Source organism: Littorina saxatilis, linkage group LG6 (assembly GCF_037325665.1).
Source record: "Littorina saxatilis isolate snail1 linkage group LG6, US_GU_Lsax_2.0, whole genome shotgun sequence".
Lineage (NCBI taxonomy): Eukaryota > Metazoa > Mollusca > Gastropoda > Littorinimorpha > Littorinidae > Littorina > Littorina saxatilis.
Window position 1 is genome coordinate 51,234,472 of NC_090250.1, and position 22,295 is coordinate 51,256,766.

The following is a 22,295-nucleotide window of genomic DNA, read 5'->3' on the forward strand; positions in this document are numbered from 1 at the left end:
ATTCAAACATTAGCAAAGATGCATTCTCGTTGGTAGAAACTATAACAACGACCTTCCATTTAAACAGCAGGGCCGGATCTCGGGGAGGGGGGGTCTTGGTAACGGGGTTCCCCTAGCCTTAAAAAAAAAGTTAAACAAAAAGAAGATTTAAAACAAAGAAAAACTGATGGCTCAGATTGCACCAGATTGCTCCATTTTCCTTGATTTTTATCAACATTTTTCCGGGGGCCCATTAGTGTGGGGACCCCCTTAAGAGCCGGCCTTTGTCTTCGAAGTGACGGTTTTGGAAAGTAGTTGGGTAATTTGCTGTCTCAGGTTGCACCAGATCGGTCAATTGTCCTTGTTTGTATCCAAATTTGTCTTCTTTAAATTGACTTTTTGGAAGGTGTAATTGAAGACGTTTTTTTCGCTCAGATTGCACCAGATTGCTCCATTTTCCTTGTTTTTATCAACATTTTCCGGAGGGGGGGGGCATGCCCCCTGACCCCCCTCGGAGGTTCGAACGCTTTGCGCCTTCTGCTAAACGCTTCGCGTTGTCGAATTGTCCCTAAAAGAAATTTGGAAACCCGCCCCCCCCCCCTCCCCCGTTAAACATGATGTGATCCATCCCTGAAACACATACCAAAACTATGCAGCATGGTTGTTTTCGCTATAGGATAAGGATGTTTGACTCAAATAGTTGTATGAGCGGCAGTGTCTCCACTTTACCTGCCGTGCAACAAATATGTTGCCGCTACTCTACGACCAAAATAGTATCTTTTTTACTCAAACAATGGATTAAGCCTAAAAGCAAACTTGTTTAATAGTAGTCGTCGAAGCGATTTTAATTGTTGAAAATTGAATACAGATATCAAAAGTGATTGTATATCTACACTGCTCAAGGCAAAAACGTGGTAACGAGTGACTGAGTCGGATCAGGGAAGCAGAGACCTGAAATGAGATTGCCCATATTGAAGCAAACTACCACACCTCCTCGACTGAAGAGCTCTCTCCGCGGTGTATCGTGCAAGTCGGCTATTCAGGGAGCAAACATGGGCTATATATTATTCTAAAACAACATTCTGTGTGTGTGTGTGTGTGTGTGTGTGTGTGTGTGTGTGCGTGCGGGTGCGTGCGTGCGTGTAAGTTTGTGTGTGCGGGTACGTGTGTGAGTGGGCGCGCGCGCACGCGTGTGTGTGTGTGCGTGTGTGTGGGTGTGATCAGTTTGAAAATGCTGTGCCTAACACCAGGGAATTAATAAACTAATGTATTTCATAATTATTGTGTACACAAGTTGATGCTGGGCACAGTGGTGCTGAATACAAATGCACACATTGCTTAAATGACCGCATCCGTGTGTCAGTGTGTGTGTGTGTTTGACAGTGACTTTTGGAAATGTCACGCTGATTTTAACTGCATTTGAAGTTGTGTGCATGTGGTTGGAAGGAGTGTTTTGAAGCGTGTCCAACAAAATAGTACACACACACACACACACACACACACACACACACACACACGCGCGCACACACACACACACACACACACACACACACACACAAAACATAAAATTAGCGTTGACAAAAGTCACACACACACACACACACACACAACATAAAATTAGCGTTGACAAAAGTCACACACACACACACACACACACACACACACACACACACACACACACAACATAAAATTAGCGTTGACAAAAGTCACACACACACACACACACACACACACACACACACACACACACACACACACACACACACACACACACACACACTAATACGGTAGTGTGAAAATATGTGCACACACCGTGACCAGAGATCCGGTATGCAAATGAATGTTTACGTCACTGAGCCCGCTGCGTGCATTGTGTCGGGTTTTGAGCCACAGGCGCTTGTATCAAAAGCTCATGGTTCCCTTTCTTTGTCATCGGTATTTCCTCTCAGAATAAAACGTAACAAAATAGTTAAGTTTGGTTTTTGTTAGGTGGAAGTAGCACATTTTGGTTTAAACAAAACTGTATTCAATTGTGATATTGTCGCATACATACAACATTTGACATTTAGGATCCGTACTGGCTCAAGCATATGCTTATGTTAGCGGATCTTAAGTTCGGTTTGATAGAATTGAAAGAATTGTTAGAATGTGGTCAAAACGGAATTTAAGCATTAGTGGTAAATTGTGTATAATTAAAACTTTTTTGATATCCCAGTTTGTATATGTTTTGCAGGCACTCTCTGCACCGACAAAAGTGCTTGATAGATTAAATACTATCCTTTTTAAATTTTTGTGGAAAAGGAAGTACTCAAATAGTAAAGCTTTTGAAAAGGTGAAACGAACAGTTGTATGTAGTAACATAGAAATAGGCGGTATTAACATGATAAATATGCATGATATGCAGACATCCTTTTTGTTATGTTGGGCAGCCAGGTTACAACAAACCGATTTTGCAAATTGGCAATTGATTCCAAGACATTATTATGAGGTTCTCGGAAGCCAGCTGTGCTGCTTTAAATCAACTGCCAAACCAAAACAGTTTATTGGTCTGACCAGAGTTAAATCAAAATTTTGGCAACAAGTTTTAAAAATATGGATTGAGAACAGATATTTATTTCCTGTTCAAAAAGAAAGTAACTATTCTTGATCAATGTTTGTGGAATAATGCAGATATTAATTTTGGAAAGAATGTGTTGTGTTTTGATAAATGGATTGAAGCCGGTGTGAATTGTGTACGTGATGTATGGATAGACGAAAATATTGTGTCATTTCAACATATATAGCGCCACAAGGCTGTTTGAGTACAACGCTTTGCACACGGCCCTCTGCGCGCGAGCACTGCGGGACAACACAGTTAAAGAAGACGCGGGTGACGAGCATCCTGCGACCTGTTTTCAGGGCATGCAAAATAACCCTTCCCCGAAGAAATTTCGTGCGATATTAACGCAATCCAAAGCCAGTGAACCCTGCGCTGTAAAATTTTGGTTCCACAAATATAACATTTGCATTGACGAAAAGTATTGGGTCCTGGCAAGTGCATGTACAAGCGAAGAAAGATTAAAGTTACTCCAATGGAAAATTTTACATAATATTTATCCCACAAATATTTTATTGCATAAAATGAAGTTAAAAGAAAATAGTTTATGTAGTCTTTGTAATGAAATTGATTATATTGAACACTTCTTTTGGAAATGTAGTAAAATGAAATTGTTTTGGGAAAATGTTAGAAGATGTATATTTGTTAATACTGGAGAAAATATTATATTAACAGAAAAAGATGTATTGTTTGGTTACTCTCCAGAAGTGCAAACCCCCATAAACAAAATTATTAATCATATTTTGCTCATTTCAAAAATGTGTATCAGTAAGTATAGATATGGTAGACCTATTGATTTGAATGTGATGTTAGGATATGAATTAGCATTGAGATATTTCAGTATTGTGTAAATGTTGAAGGATGAATGAGGATACGTTGTAGACGGATGCTTGAATTTTTTTGATTAAAAGCCCCACAATGATGTGCTTGGCAACATGAAAAAAAAAATGAAAAAAAAAGCGGATCCTAAGTTCAAGGTAACAGAAATATGATGGCGGACTTATTTAACAAAGACAATCTGAAAATGTTTAAACGAGCAGACGGTTAACTTGAAGGCAACACAATGGAGATGGTAACGAGGAAAGAAGAAACACTGAAATGAGTAGCGTGAAGCAATTCATCTGAAAACCTAAATTAATATCAGTCATCGAAGCAAAGCATGCAAAATACCACCGATTTTTTTTAACTTTAAGCATATTGTCAGAGTAAATGGACAAGTCTATACATTGTTGGATGTAGGAAATGATCAAAATACAATGCAATCCCTTTGAATCTGTAGTTATAATGACAATGTTAATTAAGTGTTAGAATAGTTATTGATAATTGGTTAATCAATTGTTAAGCTTCCACGCAGAAATGCAAACCACACACCACCGCCCTCGGCCCGATTCCCAGTCCACCGGATTACATTTAGTCATGTGAAAAAACCCACGAAGCCAAGCATGTTGATTCAAGTTCCTGTAGTTCGAATGTCCCTGTCATCGCGACAAGAACATTACTCACTCCTCACTGTCGCAGTTAGGGACGCACCGCTGTCCCAGCCATCACTTGTGACCACGAAACTCCATTTTGCTACAATCACTTATGCTTATGCAACGGCAAGTTTGAATTCAGTACCTGCACAGGTCATGCAAAAGTTGCCAGGGTGTTGCTTGTTTTGGATGTCAGTAACCAGGTGTGTCCCAGGTTGAACAAGCTGCTCTCGATATATTCGATTCCACACAAAGCTTCGAATATTCTGGGGCCATCGCTAATTTGATGTGAGTATAGGTCACTACTTGAATACATCCTGTTTTTGGTTTGATATAAAGTATATATTCTCTCTGTGTGTTGGTGTCTGTCGTTGTCTGTCTCCCTATCTATGTCTGTCTGTCTGTCTGTCTGTCTGTCTCCGTCTCTGTCTGTCTGTCTGTCTGCCTGTCTCTCTCTCTCTCTCTCTCTCTCTCTCTCTCTCTCTCTCTCTCTCTCTCTCTCTCTCTCTCTCTCTCTCTGGCTCAGTCTCCGTCTCTGACTCTGTCTCTCTATTTCTCTCTGCATGGCTGCGGAGATGCACAAGAGAAATACAATACAATACAATACAATAATCTTTATTCATCTCTAAAAGAGAAATTACAAGCTTGACTGTGTGTCTGTAAAATCAATCAATTAATCAATCAATCAACCATGCATATAGTAACATTCACATCGCATATACACATCATATCGTTACACGCAAACATTGTACCCACACACTTACTAAAATAAGCCTACAAATAGAAGCAATGCATTGCCTGTTTAAAAATTATATCACATTATCACCTTATCACACTTTAACCACATTATCTTCTCACATTTGTATCCTATAAGTCAATATAACTAACAACAGAGAAAAACAACTGATAAAAGGATGTAAAGATTATGCCGTTGTCAGACAAGACGAGAGAGAGAGAGAGAGAGAGAGAGAGAGAGAGAGAGAGAGAGAGAGAGAGAGAGAGAGAGAGAGAGAGAGAGAGAGAGAGAGAGAGGTCTGAAGTTTGAAGTCTGAATGTTTTGATGAGTAGGCCTTGGGCCCTTTTCATGGAGATGAGCGCGCACATCTCAAGCACCAGCATACAAATGCACACAGTGAACAAAAACAAGAACATCCTATTAGCATCGCCCTGTTTCGTTTACGGATTATGGATTACGAATGGAAAGCGCCTTCAGGACAAATGTAGAAAAACGTAGCAATAGCGGCTTACTAGTGTTTGAAAACAGCATTGTTAATTTAAACAATGATGGGATTCTAGTGTATTTTCGTGGAATATAATATTCTCTTAACTCAGCATATTTAGGGCATACTAAAACAATGTGGACTTCATCTTCAACACTGCCACAACAAAATGGACAAGATAAATCAGCGGAGGTTGCATTTAAATTAAAGCGAAATCGATGCACTTTCAGAGGAGATACTCCCAATCTAAGTCTAATCAGAAGATTTCTAGCTTTAATATGTTTCAAATCACTTAAGTAGTTGGATAATGTTAGGGTTGATTTGAAGGTTCTGTACAGAGAGAAACGTTCACTTCCTTGTACATTGTCAAGCCAGGTTTGCTTATAGGATGAAATAAGTGTTTCTTTAAATGCTGTTAGGAACGCCCTCTCATCGCCAACACCTTGGTTTTCCCATACTTCATCAAAACCGTACATGTACAGAGTGTAACAGATCGAGGAGGCCCATGTTTTCTTCTTTTGTTCATGGAGATATTTCAGCATTTTATACGCCTTGCTCGGAAGGCGATGATGTGGCATCCACAATATACGTAGCCAAAAACGAATGCATTTAACAAAGCTGTTTATAAACAAGGGGTACCTTCCCGTTTCTCCATAGACCATGGCATTTGGTGTTCTCATACTCGTATTCAAAAAACGTTTAAGTGCGAATAAATGAACTCTCTCTATAGGTGTATGGTCTGCTTCAACCCCCCAAACTTCGGCACCATATGACAGCATCGGTTGAATCTGTGCGTCGAAAAGCTTGAAAAAAATAGCTGGAGATCTGTCACCCAGTTGCCATAAACATTTTAGAATACCAATGACTCCCTTTTTCCCTTTTGCAGCAAAATCATTAAGAGTGTGAGAGAACGACAGGCGTGTAGACAACCATACTCCTAAATACTTATACATGTTCAAAACGCTCATAGGATGTCCACCATACACCCATCTTTCTCGCAAGGCCAAGTGACCACCGTTCCGAAAAACAACAATATTAGATTTGTCTAAATTAACTTCAAGTCCAAGACGTCTAGACGAATCCCACAGAATGTTTAACTGATTCTGTAGCCCACATACAGAATCTGAAATAAGAATAATATCATCTGCAAACATCAGAATGAGTATTTCCAAAAAGTCTGGAATAAGTTGAATACCATGTTTTCCCTTCTGGACAATATCATTAGCTAGCTCATTAATTAGTAGAGAAAACAAAACTGGACTACAAATTTCTCCCTGTTTTAGACCCCTTGGGCACATAAAGGAGTCCGAAAAATCACTTCCTGATCGCACGTTTGCTTTTACCACGTCATACATACAGCTGAGCGCCTGGTACATCTTTCCTTTAACTCCATTTTTCTTCAAAGTTTTCCACAACGTAGTTCTTTCAACTGAATCAAAAGCTTTACGAAAGTCAATAAAAGCAACATACAACTTCTTGTGTGTCAATAACTGCTTCTGTTCCAAAGCTTGTAGTGTAAAAATATGATCAACGGTACCATAGCCTCTGCAAAAACCAGCTTGACTCTCATTTAATATTTCATGTTTTTCGATCCAATTCGTCAATCTGTTGTTCAAAATGTAGCTATACAATTTGCTGCATATACATAATAATGAAATACCTCTGTAATTATCAGGATTATTCTTATCACCTTTCTTGTGAAGGGGATGAATTATGGCTTCCGTCCATACATCAGGGTAAAGTCCTGAGGTAGACAATTTATTGAAATATTTTGTAAGAAACGGCACAACAGCTATGGCGGAATTCTTGAAGAACTCCCCAATTAAATAATCGGGTCCTGCAGCTTTACCATTCTTTAATACTCTAATAGCTTCTTTTACTTCGTTTTCCGTGATGACACGTTCAAGCGCATCCATGTCATACATCTCCTATATAAATTGCATAAAATAAAAATAAAATAAAAAATAAAAATCCTTGCGCTTAGAACTGTACCCACGGAATATAAGCCTCATATTGATTGATTGATTGAACCCCAGCCGGAATGGACACGTGTCAACTTTATGCAAAAGAGAGAGAGAGAGAGAGAGAGAGAGAGAGAGAGAGAGAGAGAGAGATAGAGAGAGAGAGAGAGAGAGAGAGAGAGAGAGAGAGAGAGAGAGAGAGAGAGAGAGAGAGAGAGAGAGAGATCTCAATTTACAAACACTTGTGCAGCTTGTTCCTCTGAGTTCGGTGATTATAGAATGTGTTTGCGATTTTTAACATCAATTTCTTCATGTTCACCCACTGTGCACATCTTTACATTTATTTTCACTTTGTACAGGTGAACAGAACCAGGTGTTGGTCACGAACAACCACCAGCTCAGGATGTTCCCATGACCTCCAAGTCACGAGCTTAGAAAAGTACATGGCATGCATGAAAAGGGGACGACGAAGAACGCAACATTGACAGCTCAGTTTGTGTGCAGGTGTCTTAACAGCCCACAAACCCGGAATAGTCATCTGAGAAGCTCAGTTTGTGTGAAGGTGTCTTAGCAGCCCACAAACCCGGAATAGTCATCTGAGAAGCTCAGTTTGTGTGAAGGTGTCTTAACAGCCCACAAACCCGGAATAGTCATCTGAGAAGCTCAGTTTGTGTGAAGGTGTCTTAACAGCCCACAAACCCGGAATAGTCATCTGAGAAGAAGACGGCCTGAGACAACAGCAATGGCGTCTTCGGAAACGGGGAGTACGCACTACCAAGGGGAAGGTGACGACACTGAGGGTCCAGACTTCAGCTGTCTGCCAGATGTTGTGTGGGTCAAGGTGTTACAGTTGCTGGACGTTACTGACCGTTACCACGTGTCCTTGACCTGCTCCAGACTGCACGCCCACTTTGGCCACCCCTCTGGGTGGAGCCATGCGACACTGGATCTGTCGGTCAGTTACGATGGGGAGTTGGAAAAGTACAGTGACTTGTCCGTGCTACAGCACAAACATAGCGTGCTGCAGTATGTGAAGGTCGATATTCAGAAACTCCGTCTGCCGTTGCAAGTCATGTCACCAGAGGAAATCAGTACACTTCTTGAGCTTCCACTGAGCAAAAATCTAAAATCGCTGAAAATAAATTTAAACTTTGACATAATCGAGCTCAAAAGAGTGATTGAAAACAACGATACAGCGCATTTGTCGTCTGCATCTGTGCTGAACGAACTGTGCGACAGGGCGCCGGAAAAGCTGCTCGTTGAACTCGTTCTGATTGACTTGGCCATCAGCGACTTCAGTTCGGAAAATGCTCCCTGCGAAGTGTTTGACAGCTTGGGGCCAAAGACGTGGTACCAACGAGTGACTTCGCTTTCCTTCCCTCATGGCTCTCTGTCGGAAGAGACGCAGTTCAGTCTATACCCGCAGCTGACGTCTTCCCCCACAGCTGTTCTAGTGTCCAGGTTTCTCTCACTGCGCTGTCTGTCGCTCAGCGTCGTCAACCTGAGCGACCAGCTTCTCTACCAGCTGGCCGACATGTCACGCTCACACTGCTCGCTGAGATCCTTCACCATTCATTTCAGGTTGTGTTGTAACAGGTCTTTCACTCAAGAAATCCATTCTGACCTCGTTGAGCTGTCGTCTTCAGCGTGGGGAGGACTTGTGTCTGTCTGTTCCAACCTGGAGGTGTCCTGTTTCTTGGGCGAAGCTGTGACTCTGAAAGAACTGTGTTCTGTCGTCAGGCCCGAAGCGCCAGTGGTCAGCGTTCAGTTTCTGTACAGAGTAGACAAAGGCATAGAAGCATTTGTGCCGTTCTGTCTCCAGCATTCACAGACTCTCCAGCGGTTCACGTACAACGAATGTCTGACTAGTGTCATCAAGGTCAGATGTCAACGGAGGGCCGACCGCGGCGGGTCTCTCGTCTCCATGGTAACGGAGTGTCCCAGACTTCGACATCTTGTGTACATCGGAGAAATCCACAACGAAGACGTGGTCAAACTGGCCGAGCTCAACAGACAGTGGACGACGTTCGTGTTCCAAGACAAGCTGTTTCTGCTTGACGCCAGAGACAAGCTGTACAGTCCCGGGTGCAGAGGGGATCTCTCGCCCGCTGTCAGGGCAGCGCAGAAAGCGACACTCATCAGAATGTGTGATCACGTCTCTCGGCATCTGGGCTATCCGTGGAAACCTCGCGACTCTTGATCCGCTTGTCGGTAACGAGCTATATGTACAGTACAAGAGATCAACGTTTGTTTTCAGACTTTCACTTTCAAAGAAAGCTATCAGGACAGACATCAATTAAGACAGAAAAACAGATAAGCATTTTTTGATGACGTCATATCCGGCTTTTTGAACAAATGGAGGCCGCACTGTGGTGACAATTTTTTTTTAGCAAATCGATTGAAACTTTTGTGAAACATTCTTTGACTTACTCCAGACCTTGAGATTGCGTTTTAACTCGAAAGCTTAACAATTTATTAATTTGTTTGCTAATCAAAGTTCCCATTAAAAGCGAATTTTCATTAAAAAAAATCAACAGTGATTGCATTGTATTCCTTATGAATTCCTGAATCCCAAAAATATATAGATGTGTTATGTTTACTCTGAAAATATGCTCAGAATGGAAGAAAATTGGTTTATGCAAATTATGTCTTATGTTGGCATACTTCGCCGAGACCAGCTCGACCGATCTCGGTTTACAGTTTTCGGCTAGCCTGGTGACTGGTTCATGATGTTAAGTGTCGATTATTTAGTTTCAGGCCGACAGATTGACTTAGTAGTTTTGAAATCTCAGTGAAGCGACTTCAGAAATCACACCACGATTTTATGAACACCAAGTCGTGGACAGTATTAAGCGTTTCGTTGGGCGTTTCTTTACAATGCCTCTCCTGATTGCTCAGGTGTGTAAATTCAGAGAACACGACAAGAACAAAATACAACAACCTTTCAGCATGAAGCTCTTTCAAGTGGGTCGCTAATATATGTACACACAGAGCTTGTTTCGTTCAGCGGAGAGAAGCGGTGAACTGTAACGAAGAGTGTTCTATGATATTGTTCCCACCATCAGTTGCTTCGTTATTCTTATAGAGACGATTGTCGATGGTTGATTTCAGCATCTTTTACCCAGACATACGTTTTGATAGCCTCTTGCCACAAGAAGGTTAGACTTAGGAAACGTCATGCAGCTATCTATCGAACTAAATCCGGGTGTATACCTGCCCCTTTCAAGCTCTATATAAATGACACGTAGGTTTCTTACACTGAGACATATCGGCATATTACATCACAGTTTTGTATTCTGTAAATAAACCGGAAATACGTCTGTAAAACTCTTGGGAGACGTGTTTGTATTCACACATGTTATCTGCTTGGTGTGTATGATGTGTGTGTGTGTGTGTGTGTGTGTGTGTGTGTGTGTGTGTGTGTGTGTGTGTCTGTTTGTGTGTGTGTGTGTGTCTGTCTGTGTGTGTGTCTGTGTGTGTGTCTGTGTGTGTGCGTGTGATGTATGCTTTATATTAAACATTTCTGTGAGTTTGTGTTCGAGAGGGGTGGGTGTGTGGAGTAGGGGGTGGGGGGGGGGAGAGAATCAGAATGTGTACCAACCTTTGTGTCTCATATCCTCAGTCGGCAAGCTTGCTTGTCTGTCTGTCTGTCTGTCCGTCTGGTCCTGTTGTTTTGTGTGTGTTTCTGTCTTTTTTCTACCGTCGATGTGTGACAAAGAAAAACGGAGATGGGGTAGAGAGAGAGAGAGAGAGAGAGAGAGAGAGAGAGAGAGAGAGAGAGAGAGAGAGAGAGAGAGAGAGAGAGAGAGAGAGAGAGAGAGAGAGAGAGAGAGAGAGAGAGAGAGAGAGAGAGAGAGAGAGAGAGAGAGAGAGAGAGAGAGAGAGAGAGAGAGAGAGAGAGAGAGAGAGAGAGAGAGAGTGTGTGTGTATGTGTGTGTGTATGTGTGTGTGTGTGTGCCTGCCTGTGTTCCCGGTTGACTGGCAGCTTGGCTACGGGTATCCGTTTCTGGAGTGTCATTATATTTACTTTTCTAAGCTCACACTTCAACATTTCAACCAAGTCACACACACAAAGGTTGTGAGAACGACAGCAACAGTGCAATATGTAATCTGAACTGCCATGTAACCGTACCACAAAAGACAATGATGTTCGGAAATAACTCAGTCGAGCTTTTTTTTTGTAAAACACAATAAAATGTTTGTTTATGATGACAAGGCCACAACAACAACAAGTGTTTATGATGACAAGGCCACAACAACAACAAGTGTTTATGATGACAAGGCCACAACAACAACAACAAGATCGTTTATCTTCTTTATTTTTAAAATTTTCTTTTGTCATTTACACAAACGCATGTGGCTTTTTATGGGCCTAAAATCGAGCGAGCTATGTCCCCTGGATGTCAGAGAAGAATACATTTCCTGTTGTTGTTGAAAGGTTACAAAAACAAGAAATTCCTCCGAGGTAGGAAAAACACCCCCGTCCTTAGCATTCTCACTGCCACCAACTGAGCAGGCACTGCTAACAAGTGTGGTTATTTCCCTTTGACCATTAATATGTCCCTCTATAAGTCCTTGTAGAATCTTAATCCACCAATAACTCCCTAACCGTGTGTTTAACTGGTCCCAATTTTTGTAAGGACCGTCTCAGGAATGTATAGAACCTGTTCACCAAGTTTGGTGACGATCGGTCCGTTCATTCTTGAGATCTATATGCGAACACAAACAAACAAACAAACAAACACATCGAGCGAAACCTATACACACCCCTATACCGGGGGTGTAACAAGTTCTAGGGTCGGGTGGACAAAATAGGGTCTGTCGGCTAATCGGAAACATTGAATTTTTTCTTGGCTTTAATATGGGAGACACGCACTGATCAGTGTAGGCAAGCGACCATGACGTCACGGTGAATAACGAGCACCAGTGTGCACGTTGTCGAACGAGAAAGGAATAATTTTGAGTGGACAACGATACAATTATGTAGGTGAAACGTGCACATTGGGGCGTATTATTCGCTGACAATGTATCAGTGTTTCGAACTCAATCGTCGCAACACATTCACTGCCCGTTTTAACCTTGTCAGAGTTATTTGCAGAAATACTTTTTCTGCATCTTTCTTTTCACACACAAAAATACACACAAAAACGGAGAAAAAACCCTACCATACACTTTTCTGAATGTTAAAAAAAACACAAAAAAAACCAAACATGACTTGTGAGACCAATTTGCAATCAAAAGCTCTATTGAAGGACATGATTTCCAAAGAAAGTTACCAAATTATTTGTTTTCAAGAATCAGTTGATTTATGTACTTTCCGAAGAGTTATTCTATGCCACACAAATGTCATAAATGCGTGATCTGTAAAATACATACATTTCTTTCAGTGTTTTTATATTTAGTCTAGTTTTGACTAAATATTTTAACATCGAGGGGGAATCGAAACGAGGGTCGTGGTGTATGTGCGTGTGTGTGTGTGTGTGTGTGTGTGTGTGTCTGTGTGTGTGTGTGTGTGTGTAGAGCGATTCAGACTAAACTACTGGACCGATCTTTATGAAATTTGACATGAGAGTTCCTGGGTATGAAATCCCCGAACGTTTTTTTCATTTTTTTCATAAATGTCTTTGATGACGTCATATCCGGCTTTTCGTGAAAGTTGAGGCGGCACTGTCACGCCCTCATTTTTCAACCAAATTGGTTCAAATTTTGGTCAAGTAATCTTCGACGAAGCCCGGGGTTCGGTATTGCATTTCAGCTTGGTGGCTTAAAAATTAATTAATGACTTTGGTCATTAAAAATCGGAAAATTGTAAAAAAAAATAAAAATTTATAAAACGATCCAAATTTACGTTTATCTTATTCTCCATCATTTGCTGATTCCAAAAACATATAAATATGTTATATTCGGATTAAAAACAAGCTCTGAAAATTAAATATATAAAAATTATTATCAAAATTAAATTGTCCAAATCAATTTAAAAACACTTTCATCTTATTCCTTGTCGGTTCCTGATTCCAAAAACATATAGATATGATATGTTTGGATTAAAAACACGCTCAGAAAGTTAAAACAAAGAGAGGTACAGAAAAGCGTGCTATCCTTCTTAGCGCAACTACTACCCCGCTCTTCTTGTCAATTTCACTGCCTTTGCCATGAGCGATGGCCTGACGATGCTACGAGTAAAATGGCATTGCGTTCAGTTTCATTCTGTGAGTTCGACAGCTACTTGACTAAATATTGTATTTTCGCCTTACGCGACTTGTTTGATCATGCACACTACTATGTATATTAGCAGACTTTACATAGGATTTGAGCATCCTTCCATTTTGATACACACACACATACACGCGCGCGCGCACGCGCACGTACACAGACGCACGCAAGCATGCACGCACTCACGCACGCACGCACACATACACACTCATACGCACACAAACTCACGCGCGCAGACACACACAAACACACACACTGTGACACACACAAACCACGAGTCAGGTTTTGTTTCTTTTATATGTTACTTGCCACTGGTAACCTATTCTAAGTTTTGTCAAATATCTGACTTGTAAATGTTTGATTTTACTTTTCAAAGTTGCAAAAAAACCACCAAAAAACAGACTGCTAGCTAAAAGTTACATATAATACACAAAATAAAGTTGCGAAAACTTATGTACAGCAAGCATAGCAATATTTGGAATCAGCTGTCCAAGCATAGCCCAGGAGCTGTGAAACAGCTGTGTACAGGTCGTCCAGTGCTGCCTGGCATGTCTCCTTTATGTCTTGGTGTCTGTCTTTTCCGTTGTCTAGCTTTTGCTTGTCCTGAAAACATGGTTTGTCGTGGTGTCTGTCTTTTCCGTTGTCTAGCTTTTGCTTGTCCTGAAAACATAGTTTGCCTTGGTGTATGTCTGTTTCGTGGTCAATGAGAATGTAATCGTCCCTGAACACAAAGGTCCTCCACCGCCTGTCGAGCTGAGCGAGTTGGATGATGTCCTCTGGGTGGATCTCACCGTCGTACACAAGGTGCTGCAACTGGGGGCAATCCATCGCCATGGAAACCAGCACAGAATCGGGTAGACGTGGGCGGTGATCTTCGCTGCATTCACAGCACCCTCTGCAGCAACATTCATACACGAACGTCTGCAGGCTGGTGGAGTGTTCCACGCACAGCGATGACACCAATCCAAGCCCTTCGTCGCACGAACCCCACAGTGTAACGCCCACAACCGGGGTTTCCGGTTTGATGGTTGCCAGCAAGTCTCGCTGAACCACGGATGCCGAGATGTGGCAGGAGACTTGAAGCCGAGGACAGACAGTGACCAGTTTACACCATGCTGCAGAGGACAGTTCCGGGACCTCCCCGTCTTCCTCCGACCCCAATGGGTCGTCATCACGATCCCTGAAATGTTGAATGGCTAAAGATCTCAGCGCGCAGTGTGCGCGTGACGTGTCGGCCAGCTGGTAGAGAAGCTGGTCACTCAGGTTGACGGCGCTGAGCGACAGACAGCGCAGTGAGGGAAACCTTGACAGCAACACAGCCGTGGGGGAAGAGGTCAGCTGTGGGAGCTTCTCCCACACTTCTTTGTCGGACAAGAACAATGTCGGTAGTTCAAACTTCGTGACCCGGCTGAACCAGGTTTTGGGTTTCTGGCGATAAAGTTCTGTCGCGCTGTGGTCGCAATACTCAGATCCCACGCCCAGTGGGTCTGTCACCGTTAGTTCCACGTGTATTTCTCCTGGTGATTGTGTGCACAGTTCTTCTAGAAGGCGTGAAACACTGGACTTACTTTTGTTTATGTGAACTTCCGTCACATACATCAGATCCAGTTCAAACTTCACGGTCAAAGATTTTAGATGAACCTTCGTTAGGAGATCAGTCAGAACATCCAGCTCTTCTGCTGACAGGAGTCTGGTGTTTGCACCATGGGCACTTTGCAGCGACAAGATCACACTCTGTGGCTGGAACTTGAGAAAAGCTGCGGCTTGCCCTGTTCCTGTCTTGTCCCTAGTTTTCGTATCCCTCGCTTTCATCATCTGGCCATCCTCGTCGTAGTAGAGGTCCAGTGTCACGCAACTCCAGACACGCGGGTGGTCAAAAAGGGCGTGAAGTGTGGAGCAGGTGAGAGACAGGTGGTAGCGGTCAGTCACGTCCAGGAACTGTAACACCTTGACCAGCACCACTTCGGGCAAAAAGCTGAAGTTCGGCACGCCCCTTGGTTTCATTCGTCGGTTGTGTAGTTTTGCTAGTGAGGCCATCCCTACTGTAGTCAACGTCTATGTTCCTGTAGAATTTCCTTATATTTCAGACTGGGGGGTCACAATGAAATCATCTTTTAGCGAATCTTGTGTCAGTGCGTGTTCGTCTCATTTTACACTGGTGTGCGTCTCGGTCTTGTTGTGTGAGCTATAGAACTAGTTTGTTTTGTCGTGTCAACGAGAAAGACGAACCACAAACAACACCACTGTGTGTAACAGAAATTCCGTGATTGGTCGCATGATTTAGTGGCACAAAATGTTAAAGGGTACCGGTGTGTTTGGTTGTATGAGCGAAAAATACAGACTGTTTCGAGCACTTCCAGTATTTCTTGTTCAGTTACTGTTCAAAAGAATCAGAGTTTCTTTGGCGTGAAATCAAGACTGGAAAACGTAATGTGAACAGTACCAGAATGTGTGTTATATTACACTAGCTAGCTGTAAGCAACATAAGTATGATTGTTGACTTATACACTGAAGCTTATGGTTGAGAATACGGGCGCGTTTGTTGAGAATACGGGCGTGTTTGTTGAGAATACGGGCGTGTTTGTTGAGAATACGGGCGCGTTTGTTGAGAATACGGGCGCGTTTTGACGTACTATCAAACAGACCGTTCTTAGTATCAACATATTAAGTCAGTCGCATGGTCGAAAGAGACACACGCTGTTAACTGAAACCGTTTGAACAAAAATCACACACTGCTATATTAGTCACCAGAGTGTCCTGTCAGAAACCCACCACGTCGTCGCAGGTATTAATAATGCGGGTCAGCTTTTTGGTAAAACAAATAAAATTGTGCACACAGCTTCCTTGATTTCACGAAAAGGAAGAAAGATGAAACATTTCTGCTCCAGCAGGTTGTGAAGCACTCATCACGTGTGTTAAATCGTGTACATCTGTAAAGCGTATCATAGTTCAGCTAATCTGGAAACATTCCCTCTCCGGCGACTGCATGGTTGTCAAGCACTACCACGTGTGTTATGGTCTTGTACATGAATACAAAGCGTACATGTATATCACAGTTCCGCTCGTCTCGGAGTCGCTTCCTGGGTTAAATATAGCTTCGCACAAAAGTTAAGAGATAGTGGTTAGGATGTTTAAATACAAGACCCGAAATATATGCATAACTTAAATTTAGCGTAACTTACGTCACTACCGTTGGAGCAAATCGAGTAACGTAACGTATGGAGCAAATGCCGTGAATTCTGTGTTTATTGCTCTGATAATGGTATCTGAGTTTTCACAGTTTACTGACATATATCACATTGTTGCCCTGATTGTGAGACTTACACTCATGTCGTGGCAGTTTCTTAATGCTAATTTGTTCGCACGAGAGAGAGAGAGAGAGAGAGAGAGAGAGAGAGAGAGAGAGAGAGAGAGAGAGAGAGAGAGAGAGAGAGAGAGAGAGAGAGAGAGAGAGAGAGAGAGAGAGATCAAATCAAATCAAATCAAATTTTATTTTTCGAGGGTTGTGGCATAAGCAATACAACGAGCTTTTTTTCAACCAGCCCTCGCCCAGAGAGGGGACTAATCTAATCACATATTTACACGGATATTAACGTAGAAAAAAAGGTAGAGAAAAACAACAACATATGAATATTTACACATTACATATTATACACAAATATAAAGCGTCGTATATGTAACGTAGTGAAAACAATGCTGAATACACATGCATGAGTAAATGTGTTATTAAAGCTTTGAGTGTTTTTGTGTGGATATAATGAACACTGATGCTTTGGACAAATGAAAATATAAACAAACGAAGTCTTCTATCACTGCGATTTTTCGTAATTTAACATTAAATACAGTGAAAGGTGTTTTTTGAAAGTATTGAGACTCATTGGGACTCTCACAAATTCCCGGAGAGAATTCCACAGGACGCTACCAGAATAGGCTAAGCTTGATTTGAAGAGATCTATCCTTGGAATTGGGACGTTAAACTTTCGGTTTGGTTTGACTTTAAAGTTTGCAACGAAAGTTCGTGGTGCACGGCCGGAAAGTATTTTGTGAAGGAGCACGCCTTCATTTAAGAGAGAGAGAGAGAGAGAGAGAGAGAGAGAGAGAGAGAGAGAGTGGGTTTTAGTGTGTGTGTGTGTGTGTGTGTGTGTATGTGAGAGAGTGCGTGCGTGCGTGTGTGTGTGTATGAGAGTGCGTGCGTGTGTGTGTGTGTGTGTGTGTGTGTGTGTGTGTGTGTGTGTGTGTATGGGTGTGCGTGCGTGTGCATATGCGTGCTTGTGTGAGACCTCATTTGTTCTGGTAATATTTCGATACGAATTCAAGACGTACCGGTTTTACTGTGCAATACCACTCCGGTAGTGACTGCCAATTTTTAAGAGCCAGTCGAAGAACACCAAGTCCTCACTGGATGGGCTTTTGCTTCACCCGCCTGTGATTGTAACTGATTCGCTCTTATAACATGTATAATTGACATGGGCGTTTGACGTCTCAAGCCGAGTCAGTAATCGAGTCTTATACTTGCGTCGTGATTTTAACTCGCTGTAAGCTTTCTGTCAACGTTCGCCGCGACACAGTATACGTATATGATGTTTTATTTCGACAAAAACGAACCATTCTTGTCGCAAAGCAGATTCATAGCCGGTGCGTTTATACAGGCAAACATGCTGGTACCAGATCTGCATAGAAATTGCTTTGATGTCTGAATTAATGTCTTTGCAACTATAGTAGGCCTTTTTCAATGCGTGTAATGGTGTGCGGAACATTAAAGTGTCCTCGAAGAACTCTCTTTTATTTGGTTTTGTCCTGAATTGTATGTTCCAATAATGTAACCTTCTTGGTTTTTTTAATCTTGACTTTGAACGTTTGCAACTAGTCTATCTGTTTTGGATTTTGTAATACAATTGCGTGTGAGTATGCATGTGTGTCTGTGCGTGTGTCTATGAGAGAGAGAGAGAGAGAGAGAGAGAGAGAGAGAGAGAGAGAGAGAGAGAGAGAGACTGAGAGAGAGAGAGAGAGAGAGAGAGAGAGAGAAAGAGACAGAGAGAGACGGACAGAGAGAGAGAGAGAGACAGAGAGAGAGAGAGAGAGAGAGAGAGAGAGAGAGAGAGAGAGAGAGAGATAGAGAGAAAGAGAGGGATGGGGGGAATGAAAAGTACACTTCACATAGGATCGGTTTAGATGGGGTTTTCGGGTAATCAGTCAGTAAATCGATGGAGTAATTCATTTACTTATTCATTCATCTCGTTTTACATTCTCTCTCTCTCTCTCATATAAAAATCATGATTAAAATTAAATTTCCGAAATCGATTTAAAAACAATTTCATCTTATTCCTTGTCCGTTCCTGATTCCAAAAACATATAGATATGATATGTTTGGATTAAAAACACGTTCAGAGAGTTAAAAAGAATAGAGATATAGAAAAGCGTGCTATCGTCCTCAACGCAACCGCTACCGCGCTTTTCTGGATTGTTAATTTCACTGCCTTTGCCACGAGCGGTGGACAGACGATGCTACGAGCGTACGGTCTTGCGGAAAAAATGCAATGCGTTCAGTTTCATTCTTTGAGTTCGACTGAGCTTGACTAAATGTTGTAATTTCGCCTTACGCGACTTGTTTTTCTCTTCTGTCACATCAAAAGTTCGACTGAACATCATTGTCCCAGTAATCTTTCTATCATTTTGGTGCCGTCCTTTATCTGTAATTTGTATAGCCTGGAAATCAGGGTAAACTGAATGGAACCCCTCTTTCAAGACCGTGAAAAATCCAAGATAACCAGATCTTCATTGGTTGGTCCGGTGTCAGAATAATGTGACTGGGTGAGACATGAAGCCTGTGCTGCGACTTCTGTCTTGTGTGTGGCGCACGTTATATGTCAAAGCAGCACCGCCCTGATATGGCCCTTCGTGGTCGGCTGGGCGTTAAGCAAACAAACAAACAAACCAGATCTTCATGCATGCACGCACTTGCTTGCAAACACACACACACACGCACACCCACGAACACACACACACAAACAAACACACGCACACACACACACACAAACACACGCACACAAACACACACAAACACACACACACACACACACACAAACACACACGCACACAAACACACACAAACACACACACACAAACACACACACACACAAACACACACGCACACAAACACACACAAACACACACGCACACAAACACACACAAACACACACGCACACAAACACACACAAACACACACACAGGTAAGCAAGCAGGTGAGAACATTTGTTGTCGTATTGTACTGCACTTTCTGTAGCGCGACTAACAAGCAGCAACATATAATCACTCTATAACTGAACAGTAAAATTTACAAGTAGAACAAGTACATTGTCTTTTAAAGATTTCTGAAAAACATACTTTCATCTTAATTTTTTCCTTTTTCTCACAGACACACACACATTCAAGAACCCTCAGACAGACTTTCATTACACACGAAGCAAAAACAAATTGCAAATAATTATTGTGGGTGACACAGTAATCACTACCCAACCACATGAAAATGCAGGCAACAAAATTCAGGATAATGATCATTACCTTGCTATATACATATATATATTATATGTAAGTGTTGTAAACCATAGGCAAACCCCACCATGACTGCATCATTCTGTGTCTTGGTTTTACTGCCTGTACAGTCTTTTCATGTGCTGATTCTAGCTGCTGTTTCAAATTATGCTGTTGCCTGCATTTTTCATCACCATTTTTCATGCGTCTGTGCCTTTTACTGACAAACAGTACTTCCATGTGTTTTCCAAAGACTTAAAGGCATAGAAAGCTGATGACTATTCACGCTAATTGCTTTACCCACAGCTGGAGACATGCTAAATTAAGTTCCCTGCAAGATATTGTGGTCTAGGACCCCTTAAATGTTGAGATATTTGAATTTTTATTTTGATCTAGATCGTCCTATTTATAGATTTGCCAACAGAGGTAATGTTGACGCAAGGGAAATAACTCCGCATCTTTGTTGACATCCTCACTTTTTCAGAGGCTAGAACAAGCTGTAATGCATGTATATGGTCCGCGCATTGTGACATATCGTCATTATATGGCCTTATGATGCATTTGACATCGATTGTGGGCAAACTACACATCGTAAACACGGGAGCGAGTTAGTAAGCCTTTAAGCCTCATGAAAAGTAATTTCACAACATTCCACACAACACTGTCAACTTGTACAGTACAGCTTAATTACTGAAAGATGAATTTTACTTGGGACTAATTTACATGAGAATATGCCAATGGTGGAACTTAATTTATACTGTACATTGTGCAACCTGATGCAAATAGTGATATGGCTATAGCAGTGCAATGGCTAATCATGCAATGGCTATACTTAAAGTACAAGTAGTGCACACAGGCAGCACACTGTCAGCAATGTACTATGCCGGCAACCAAGGAACATCAACATTTAGTGTTTTTTATTGACATTTTTTAGATCACAAAGGCTAAATGTGGCCTTATGATATATTTCCAATGCAAGTTTATGCTCTTCTGTTGGTACTTCAGAGAATGGTACTGGCTCATAAGCAACCTATTGAGCTATTCACTTCACTTTTCTTCAACATTACCTTGCTGGCATCTTGAAAGCGAGTTACATCCACCCTTTTAAGATAAGTTCATTATTTGTATGATAAGTGTTTGTCTGGCTGTCTACTTAAAAGGCCATTGGGTCGATGTACTGTAAATGTAACGTGTAGTTTTGTCAATAATTAACGGTTCAATTGTTACCTAGTACAATTCTTGTTTTTGATTCAACAATTCCTGTGACAGTCATGTTCCTTTCTGCTATTTTACGTGTGGATAAAATTCAGGTTCACGAAAAATGTGTGGTACATCGCTCAATCATGATGTATTTGTAAGGTAGTGCTGTTGGACTGATACAGAAACAATTTTAAGCCTTGAACTGACATCCAACTCTTGAATTTTTCTGTTGCTCAAAAACAGTGACTCCAGGTAAAATGAGTTATAAGATAGCATTTATTCAGTGTTACTGTGCAATGTCAGAGAAGCACCGACAATATTCCATATTCTGTATGATTGTGACAAGTCAGAGAGGCACCAACTATAATCAGTGCGACTCTGCAAATTGTCAGAGAAGCGTGACTATTAAAAAAATAAAAAAATAAATTAAATCAGTGTGACTGTGCAATGTCAGAGAAGTACTGCGTAACACGTTGTCAATGGTGGACACTAGGGACAGCTGACTGTGCAAAGGACAATGTTCAAGAAGCACTGACTGTTCAGTGTGACTGTACAAATTGTGAGAGTAGCACATGCAACTATTCAGTGTGACTGAGCGATGTCGGAGAAGTACTGCAGCACGTTGTCAATGGTGAACTCTAAGGACAGCTGACTGTCGGGGTAGCACTTTGTCATGAGGTCGTCGTAGTGCTTGTACTGGTTGATGAACACGTCCTGCATCTCGTGCCACACCACCTGTAACACCACACCAACACACATAACACAGTGTACAGTGGAACCTATCCTGACAACACCCTCTTAGTGCCACACCACCTGTAACACCACACCAACACACATAACACAGTGTACAGTGCAACCTGCCCTGACAACACCCTCTTGATCATGACCGCCTTCCCACAATGATCACCCCAAAAGATCCCTTCTGAGTTTTTTTCTGCATTAATAATTCACCTTTACAGTCAGTGACCATCTCCGGGCTGTAATAAATGACCACTTTTGGTTCAGTTCCTTGGGTGGTCAACAGGGTCAACTGTGCCTAGGAACTGAGAGATATGACAGGACGCCAGAATTGTTTACTGATGTATGAATTGTGTATTCTTTGAATTCTTTTGATTTATTCTGC

At 41.8% G+C, this 22,295-nt stretch overlaps 3 protein-coding genes across 5 annotated transcripts in view; 1 reads left to right on the top strand and 2 right to left on the bottom strand.

Annotated features, from left to right (window-relative positions):
• The first annotated feature begins 4,098 nt into the window (after positions 1-4,098).
• LOC138969490 (uncharacterized) lies at positions 4,099-10,555 on the top strand. The gene is made up of 2 exons (XM_070342293.1): positions 4,099-4,335; positions 7,588-10,555. The coding sequence occupies exon 2, from the start codon at positions 7,971-7,973 to the stop codon at positions 9,426-9,428; it is 1,458 nt and encodes a 485-aa protein (XP_070198394.1). The 5' UTR covers positions 4,099-4,335; positions 7,588-7,970; the 3' UTR covers positions 9,429-10,555.
• Positions 10,556-13,625: 3,070 nt separating this feature from the next.
• Positions 13,626-15,971, bottom strand: LOC138969491 (uncharacterized). Its single transcript, XM_070342294.1, has one exon. It carries the CDS (start codon positions 15,476-15,478, stop codon positions 13,892-13,894), a length of 1,587 nt encoding a protein of 528 aa, XP_070198395.1. The 5' UTR covers positions 15,479-15,971; the 3' UTR covers positions 13,626-13,891.
• Positions 15,972-19,688: 3,717 nt separating this feature from the next.
• The window catches only part of LOC138969494 (exocyst complex component 1-like), a 44,077-nt gene continuing 41,470 nt past the window's right edge, over positions 19,689-22,295 (bottom strand). For all 3 annotated transcript variants that reach the window (XM_070342298.1, XM_070342299.1, XM_070342297.1), the window contains one exon: positions 19,689-21,907. In XM_070342298.1, the coding sequence (XP_070198399.1) occupies positions 21,755-21,907 (153 nt within the window). In that variant the 3' untranslated portion in view covers positions 19,689-21,754. The remainder of the gene's footprint in view (positions 21,908-22,295) is intronic.

Bases quoted from the DNA above. Each gene is read 5' to 3' on its own strand.
- LOC138969490 (XM_070342293.1), top strand. From the start codon at position 7,971: ATGGCGTCTTCGGAAACGGGGAGTACGCACTACCAAGGGGAAGGTGAC.
- LOC138969491 (XM_070342294.1), bottom strand. From the start codon at position 15,478: ATGGCCTCACTAGCAAAACTACACAACCGACGAATGAAACCAAGGGGC.